Here is an 8,409-nt window from a genome sequence, read left to right as displayed (position 1 = left end):
AATTCAAACATAGTTTTGCATAACAAGATGATTTCAAACCAAAACATTGTCAACTACAAAGTTTCATAACTCTTCAATACCTACAACTTTTATGCTGGTGGTTTTTTCTTTCGAGATCGTTTTTAAAATTCAAATTTTAAATTTTTTAAATTCAAAATTAGTTTCGTTGACAATATGACTTCAAATGAAAAAGTTATCAACTACAAACTTCTATAACATCTCAAGATCTACAAAGTTTATTTTGGTTGTTTGGTCATTTGTTTATCTCACATGATGGTTCTAACAATATGCACAAATTCTATACGTCTCTCTCGTAGTTTAATAAACTACGAGAGAGATAGGTTTTATGAACAAATTTATTTTTATTTTATCATATGAAGAAATGTTTAATATATAAATTGTACATCATGATGAATTATATAAATTTGTAGTTGAAAACTTTTTCATTTGAATTAATTTACTGCTTTAAAATACGATTTTTAAATTGTTTTTACCTAGTGTTGGAAAAAACACTATGCAAAGAGCTCTTTGCCGAGATTTGTATTTATGACACTCGGTAAAGAGCCTTTTGCCGAGTGTCAAAAAAATACACTCGGTAAAGAAACTCTTTGTCGAGTGTCAAAAATAAAACACTCAGCAAATAGTTTCTTCGCCCGAGTGTTTTCTTTTACCGAGGATTTTTTGCGTGGCACTCGGCAAAAAGTTTATTTGCCGAGTGCCCGAAAAAAACACTCGGTAAAGAATACGGCACTCTGCAAAGTGTCAAATTCCGGTAGGGATGGCACATGCATTGTATATCATGACCGGTGCTTGGCCTCAACAAATAAACTGCTCCTGCTTTAATTTTACAGAATTGGTACTCTTTATAGCGGGTAAATAAAGGCGTTGCAGAAGTACTGCAATGCAAAAAAAAAAAAATTGGCGGCAGTCAGAGGAATCTAATCAAAGCTCCAAGAGAGGAGGGAGATTTCTTTGAGCGAATGATGGCTCGTATAGGTCGTAGCTGGAACCCGGAGAGGCTGGAGCACATTTCACAACTGGGGTTCCGGGGCAGAGTTTTTTTTTCTTCCGTTTGTCGTTTCACAAGGACAAGCAAGGAGCCGCATTTATTACAGGCTCCGGCTCCGAGGGCTTGCCCCCGCGGGTGGGCCCGTACCGTCACCATTCGTATGGACAGGTGCGGCCCCCACCTCTTTAGGGTTCGTCCTTTGAATGCTGGACGCCCTAGATATGTCCTGTGCGGCTGTGCGCCCGTCACGGAGCCAAGGGCGCCCCGAGCGGCCGCGCCCCCGGGCCTTGGTCCTTGGACTCTCAGGCGGGACCCTGGCCGTGTCCACCGCGCATCCGGCGACGGCCGTCGACGGGGGGCAGCGAGGACACCGACACCGTTTGTTTGCACTATACAAACGGAGGCCAGGGCGGGGCCTGCCAAGCTGCCGCCATTGCTTTCACCCACCCCAAGCCACCGCTTCCACTCGATCGAGAGAGAGAGGGAAGTGACGGAAAAAATATTTTTTTACCTTAGTGATGTCGCCTCTCACCTCAGTGTCCTTGTCATCCCTTTCACCTAAGCCCTAAACAGTACCGCGTCTCCGGAGTCTCTGTTCCCGTCTCCCAGTTGCTCCGTAGATCTCCCTTTTTTAGGCCAAACAATCCAGCCACCACCACGCCTGCACATCCCCACTCCTAAAAATAGTAGCCGGCGGCATGCAAATACGATACCCCACGCCTTCTTCCCGTTCATGATATGGAGCTCTCCTCCTCAGATCAATAATGGGCCTATATATGAGACGCACGAGCAACGCCAGTTAGCAACCAGCCACCACTACCAACCCTCCAGTCTCAGTCTCCGTCTCCTGCTGAGCAACAAGGGTATGTATGCACCTGTAAGGCTGTAACTTAAGCTACTCTCCAAGTCCAAGCAAGTTCCTTTTTTTTCCTCATCTCTTCTCCTTGCGGAATCTCGAGCCAGCTTCAGCAGTTCAGAGATTCTGCTGGAGCCTGGAGGAAGCTTCTCTACCCACCACTCCGACGCGGCCGCCGTCGACGAGATCAGCCGCGCCGTCGCCACCAAAGGTACACACTTGCTTGTTGGGAGCGCGCGCGCCAATGACTGGATGCTGCCCCCTCCAAGAAATTACTGTAGAATCCATTCCCCACATGTAATTTTACTGAGCTCATATCATACACTAATCTTGCTCTGAAAAATAATGTTTCTTGCAAGTATCCTTTTCCTTTATGCATAAATATGAAAAATGCATCGCCTTCACACTCACATGCATGGACAATTGGACAGGCAAAAGAAGAGATCGAGCTCGAGGCTCGAGCTCGAGCAGGCAGCAGGGAGGGGGCACCCAGATATATAGATCCCCCAAAAGGTGCATGTAATCATCGGCTGCGTCGTCACGTCAGTCGTTCATGTGTTTGTATCTGATTCGTGGATGCCAGATTAATTGATGGACCTGTCCCCGAACCCCGAGAGCCCGGGAAGCGGTGGTGATGGCGGCGGTGGCGGAGGCGGAGCCGGGGGATCGAGCAGCGGCGGGGCGTCTCCGTCGGCGGGCTTCGGCACGCCGCAGACGCCGAGCCGGTACGAGGCGCAGAAGCGGCGGGACTGGAACACGTTCGGGCAGTACCTGCGGAACCACCGGCCGCCGCTGAGCCTGGCGCAGTGCAGCGGTGCGCACGTGCTGGAGTTCCTGCGCTACCTGGACCAGTTCGGCAAGACCAAGGTGCACACGCCGGCGTGCCCCTTCTTCGGCCACCCGAACCCGCCCGCGCCGTGCCCCTGCCCGCTGCGCCAGGCCTGGGGTAGCCTCGACGCGCTGGTGGGCCGCCTCCGCGCTGCCTTCGAGGAGAACGGGGGCCGCCCGGAGTCCAACCCCTTCGCGGCGCGCGCCGTCCGCCTCTACCTCCGCGAGGTCCGCGAGCACCAGGCCCGCGCGCGCGGCGTCAGCTACGAGAAGAAGAAGCGCAAGAAGGCGCAGCGGCCGGCTGATCACGCCAGCGGCAGTGGAGGCGGCCAAGGACCTCACCACCCGCCGCCCGCCGGCGCGTCGGGCTGAGGAACCCATGGTATGCCGGCCGGACTGAGCATATTTTATGTAGTTTCGATCGATTTGCGGCTGCATGCATGCACACGGTCTACTTACTCCTACCATTTTGCTCGCGCCATGCTACTGCTTCTTCTTCTTCTTCTTCGGTTAGACTCTCCGCAGATCGTGTGCCTACATTGTTATTGTGCTTCTGCTCTCTCTGCTGCTACTAGCTTCAGTTCCTAGCTACCGCTTATTTTTGGTGTCAATCAGTTTAATTTGCCGGTGGAAGCAAATCTTGTCATTTGATCAATGAATTATATGATTGCTAGCTTTTTATAACTTTTTCATCCAGCATTGCTCATTGTAGATCGACTTGCATACACTTGTGTATCGATTCACTGTACATATACGTACGTACGTGTCCTCAATTCAAAGTACATGGCGAGGACGAGAGAGCCAAGTCCCATCGAGGACGTACAAGCTTGACGCACCCTCATCTTTGGCTCTCTTTCTAGTTCTGCTTCCTGCGCCGTTTCCTTTTTCTGGTCAGCTGGCGCTCGATCGGCGCCGCGCCAAACAGCGAACTGCACCAGTGAGCAGTGTGACAACGGGCATGGCCGGACCGATCGATCGATCGGATCGCCGCTCGTACTGGCGCGGCGCACTGTTGCATGCCATCCGCCGTCCCATTGGCTCGGTGCATATCTTGCTAGATCTTGCAATGTCTGACGGTTGAACAGGATGCCACTGTTGTTCTTCTCTAGCGCGCTCGTGCCACTGGTCGGCCTGCCGGTTGGCCGGGTTCGCCATCCCCAGCTGCAGACTGCAGTAACGCCCTTATAGATAGGAGGTCAAATGAATAGTAACAGGTAACAACAACATGTGTGCTGTGCCCCAATATAATAGGTACCTCTCCTGCCTAGATTAGCACTATCACTATCAGAATTCGACTCTTTGTCGAGTGCCCCGATCTTTGCCGAGTGTAATTTATTGGATACTCGGCAAAACATGATTTGTCGAGTGTCCCTCTCGGCGAACTACAACACTCGACACAGACCGCTTTTGCTGAGGGCTAAACGCTCGGAATTGAACGATGTTCGGCAAATGTTGCTTTGCTGAGCGTCAAACTCTCAACGAAACAAGATGCTCGGCAAAGGACCGTGAGTAGCCGTCTATAGTTGACGACTTTAACTTTGCCGAATGCCATGACCATAGCACTCGACAAAGAAAGCACACTTGGAACCCGGTGCAAAATTCTTTGCCGAGTGCTGTAGCCGTGGCACTCGAAAAAGGGCTGGCAAAGTGGCCCACTGGTGCTCCCTTGCCGAGTGCTGTCCGGAGCACTCGACAAAAGGCCTGGCAACGGGGTCCACTGGAATCTTTTTTGCCGAGCGCTGGTCTAGCAGACATTCGGCAAAGAAGGAACGTTTGTCGAGTGCCAGGCTCTATCATCGTCACTTGGCGCTGTGACGACGACTTTTCTTTGCTGAGTACCAGGTGGCACCCGACAAAAAGTACTCGACAGAGAGGCCGTTGACGATATACAGTCGTCGAGACTTCATTGCTGAGTGTGACACTCGACAAATAGTTTGATGAGTGTTTTCTACTAGGCTTTATCGAGTGCTTGAAGCACTCGGCAAAGCAGCTGAGTCCTGTAGTGTATGTATTTGTGGATGTGGCTAGAAATGGAGATGTTCATTGATTCGCTGTAGTTAGCGGCTGCATATCTATAGCTATCTTGTCGAGCTGTACACATGAACTGATTACAATTGCTATTAGTAGATTAGTTAGTACTGGCATTTTGACATATACATACACACTAGTTTTTTTTGGTTGCCTGATCTTTGATTCCTGATTTCATGCATGCATCAAACTAGCTAGTGCTGCTACATGTATGCATGCAGTCTGTATCTACATGTTAACATGACCCAGGATCTTTTATTTGCAATCCCCAAGCAATCAATTGGTGATGTGACAACGGGATTTTATATATGATTGAAACTGGATTAGTGAAATCACTACCGGAATCCGAGACTTTGCCGAGTGTTGGCTTCTTTGCCGAGTGCCTTTTGTCGGGCACTCGGCAAAGAAAGCTTTGCCGAGTGCCGTACTCGGTAACGTTAGGCACTCGGCAAAACTAGCTTTGCCGAGCGCTGAACACTCGGCACAGAACGGCACTCGGCAAAGACAACTTTGCCGAGAGTCAAACACTCGGCAAAGGAGGCTCTCGGCAAACGGCCGTCAGCGGCCGTCCCAAAGCTGACGGCCGTTAGTCTTTGCCGAGTGTCATCCGTTGGCTCTCGGCAAAGAGGTTCTGTACCGAGTGCCACATAGTAGGCACTCGGCAAAGCATACTTTGCCGAGTGTCATCTCTGGACACTCGGCAAAGTATATTTTTATTTTTTTATTTTGTCTCTCGAAATTTTTGTGGTATGTTTCTACACTATGTAGACCTACATGTACCATTTTGGGATAATTATAACAGTTTTTTCTATAGCTAGTACATTTAGTTTGTTTATTTGAATTTCTTCGGAAAATTCAGATTTGAACTGCAGGTCACTCGAAACTTGGAAAACCGTGAATGCAAAAATGATATCCATGCTACATAGCACAAGTTATGACCGATTTCAGGAGCGAACCGGAAACTTCGAGCACCATGCTCACTCAACATGACCGTAAACTTGCCATATAGGTGTTTAAAAATTGTATAAAACAGAAACAAAGTCAGAAAATCATGAACCCTGTCCACGTGTCATGATATCATATGTAGAGGCTGTGATAAAAATTTGAAAAAGTTTCGAGAAAGCTGTAACGCACTATGTGTACAAACCTAAGAGATCCACATTGAAACTCTATGATTTCATGTGTGGTTCTCTTAGGTTTCTACACATAGTGTCTCACAACTTTCTCCAAACATTCTAAATTTTTTATCACAGACTGTACATATGATATCATGACATGTGGACAAGTTTCATGATTTTCTAAGTTTGTTTGTGTTTTATAAATTTTTTAAACAGTTGTGTGGCAAGTTCACGGCCATGTTGAGTGAGCATGGTGCTCGAAGTTTCCGGTCCGCTCCTGAAATCGGTCGTAACTTGTGCTATGTAGCATGGATATCATTTTTGCATTCACGGTTTTCCAAGTTTCGAGTGACCTGCAGTTCAAATCTGAATTTTCCGAAGAAATTCAAATAAACAAACTAAATGTACTAGCTATAGAAAAAACTGTTATAATTGTCCTAAAATGGTACATGTAGGTCTACATAGTGTAGGAACATACCACAAAAATTTTGGTTGGCAAAATAAAAAAAAATAAAAATGTACTTTGCCGAGTGTCCAAGGAAGACACTCGGCAAAGACTTCTTTGCCGAGTGCCCCCAGGGTGGCACTCGGCAAAGATGTGTAAGGTAATATTTGCCGAGTGTCAGATGGTAGACACTCGGCAAAGGATCCTTTACCGAGTGCCACCGATCTGGCACTCGGCAAAGTTTATTTTAAAAATTAAAAAAAACTTTGCCGAGTGCCAGATCACGGGCACTCGGCAAAGAAGGCGAATATACTCGCCCGCGGCTTCCTTCTTTCTCCTTTCTTCTTTCTTCTTTCTCCTTTCTCCTTCTTTCTCCCTGCGCGCCCGCCGCCGCTCCGCGCCATCGCCGGCTCGCCGCCATCGCCGCCCGCCGTGCCCGCCCACGCCAGCGCCCGCCACGGCCGCCGCCCGCCGTGCCCGCCGCGGCCGCCCTCGCCAGCGCCCGCGCCCGCGCCCGCCGCGGCCTCCATCGCCGGCGCCCGTGCCCTCGCCCTCGCCGGCGCCCGCGCCCTCGCCGGCGCCCGCCCGTCCGCCCGCCCGTCCGCCCGCGCCCTAGTGAGTGTATGAATCATTTTTATTTTGGTTGTATAGCTAGTAGATTTGTTTGGTGGAGCGATTAGGATGGAATCAACTAGCTACTAGAATTGTATAGTGACCTTGCTCGAATGAACTAGAGCGAGTGCTTGTAGTGTTTTATTAGGATTTTGTATTGTATTAACCGTTTGATTGTATAGTGACCTTGCTCGAATGAACTAGAACAAGGGCTTGATTTTGTATTGTATTAACCGCTTGATCGAGTGCCGGTGATTGTGTACGGGTCCTAGTTTTAGTTGTATGCCGATTATATATGATTGTGTGATGGTGGATATGGATGTCGATTAAATGTGATTGTCGGCCATCGTGCCGTTGATATATGTGTGAATGTCAGCCATCGTGCTGTTACTTTTATTTGCAGGTTTTGGAAACCTCCCCGTGCAGGGGAGGTGCTGCCGAATTTTTTTGTTGACATACTTGTTTATTTTTTTGCAGAGGTCTTCCTAGCCGCTGCGGGTCTGCCTCGCGTCGCCACTGCACCGACCCGCCACAGCCCCACTAGCCTGACTCCACCGCCACCCTAGGTATAACCTCTACATCCGCATCATGGTCGTAGATCACGTAACCCTGTTAGGCGTCTCCCGTTCGAAAGAGATACGGTGTAGATATGCAGATCTTTGCATATCTACAAATGTATCAGTTTCGAATTGTCCACGTTTTTTGGACAGCCTGCGGTTGCGTAGATGGTGTTAGTTTCCATGCTCTACTCCGGTCCGAGATAGAGTTTCGGCGTCACCTCCCTGTTGTTCTCCGGACAGTACACTCTCCCTGTCAGGACGTGTATCCGGAGAACAGCGGGTAGGTGCTGCCGAAATTTTATCTCGGATCGGAGTAGAGCATGGAAACTAACTCCATCTACGCAACCGCGGGTGGGATTAGGACCTATCATCACCTATTAGAAGGTACGAACGTAGTGTACATGCATTACATGTCTATATTAAACTATACTCGGTTATATATGTTAGAGGATGGAGGACCGTGAGTGGATGTACACGGGCCGCGTTCGACGTAATGATGTCACCCCAGAATGGATTAGGAAGACCGATGCTTTCGTGGAACGGGCATATGGCGAAGCTGCTAAAGGAGCTAGCCTAGTCCCTTGTCCGTGCAGCAAATGTGACAACCGGAAAAGAAAACCAAAGAAGACCATGGTAGAACATATTTGGAAGAATGGATTTACGCCGGACTATACTCGGTGGATCTTCCATGGTGAAGCGCATCGCACGAGAGAGGAGGTGGTGAGACAACGCGTCGAGGATTACGATGCTGATGCCGGGGTAGCGGACATGTTGAACGACTATCACGAGGCACAGTTCGCCGAAGGATGTACGGAGGACGAGCCAGAGGCGACCGCAAAGGCATTCTACGACATGTTTGACGCGGCACAGAAACCCCTTCACGGCAAGACAAAGGTTTCTCAACTGGATGCCATTGGGCGTATAATGGCGTTCAAGTCGCAGTATAGCATGAG

General features: G+C 49.2%; 1 protein-coding gene across 4 annotated transcripts; it reads left to right on the top strand.

The window, feature by feature from the left end:
• The first annotated feature begins 1,451 nt into the window (after positions 1-1,451).
• Positions 1,452-3,377, top strand: LOC100274783 (putative protein of unknown function (DUF640) domain family protein). 4 transcript variants are annotated; one of them, XM_008678675.2, is made up of 4 exons: positions 1,452-1,872; positions 1,973-2,076; positions 2,297-2,378; positions 2,449-3,377. In XM_008678675.2, the coding sequence occupies exon 4, from the start codon at positions 2,457-2,459 to the stop codon at positions 3,063-3,065; it is 609 nt and encodes a 202-aa protein (XP_008676897.1). In that variant the 5' UTR covers positions 1,452-1,872; positions 1,973-2,076; positions 2,297-2,378; positions 2,449-2,456; the 3' UTR covers positions 3,066-3,377.
• Positions 3,378-8,409: the final 5,032 nt, after the last annotated feature.

This window comes from Zea mays, chromosome 4 (genome assembly GCF_902167145.1).
Source record: "Zea mays cultivar B73 chromosome 4, Zm-B73-REFERENCE-NAM-5.0, whole genome shotgun sequence".
Classification (NCBI taxonomy): Eukaryota; Viridiplantae; Streptophyta; class Magnoliopsida; order Poales; family Poaceae; genus Zea; species Zea mays.
The sequence above is the reverse complement of the archived record's forward strand: the minus strand, read 5'-3'. Positions and strand labels throughout refer to the sequence as shown.

Bases quoted from the DNA above. Each gene is read 5' to 3' on its own strand.
- LOC100274783 (XM_008678676.2), top strand. From the start codon at position 2,457: ATGGACCTGTCCCCGAACCCCGAGAGCCCGGGAAGCGGTGGTGATGGC.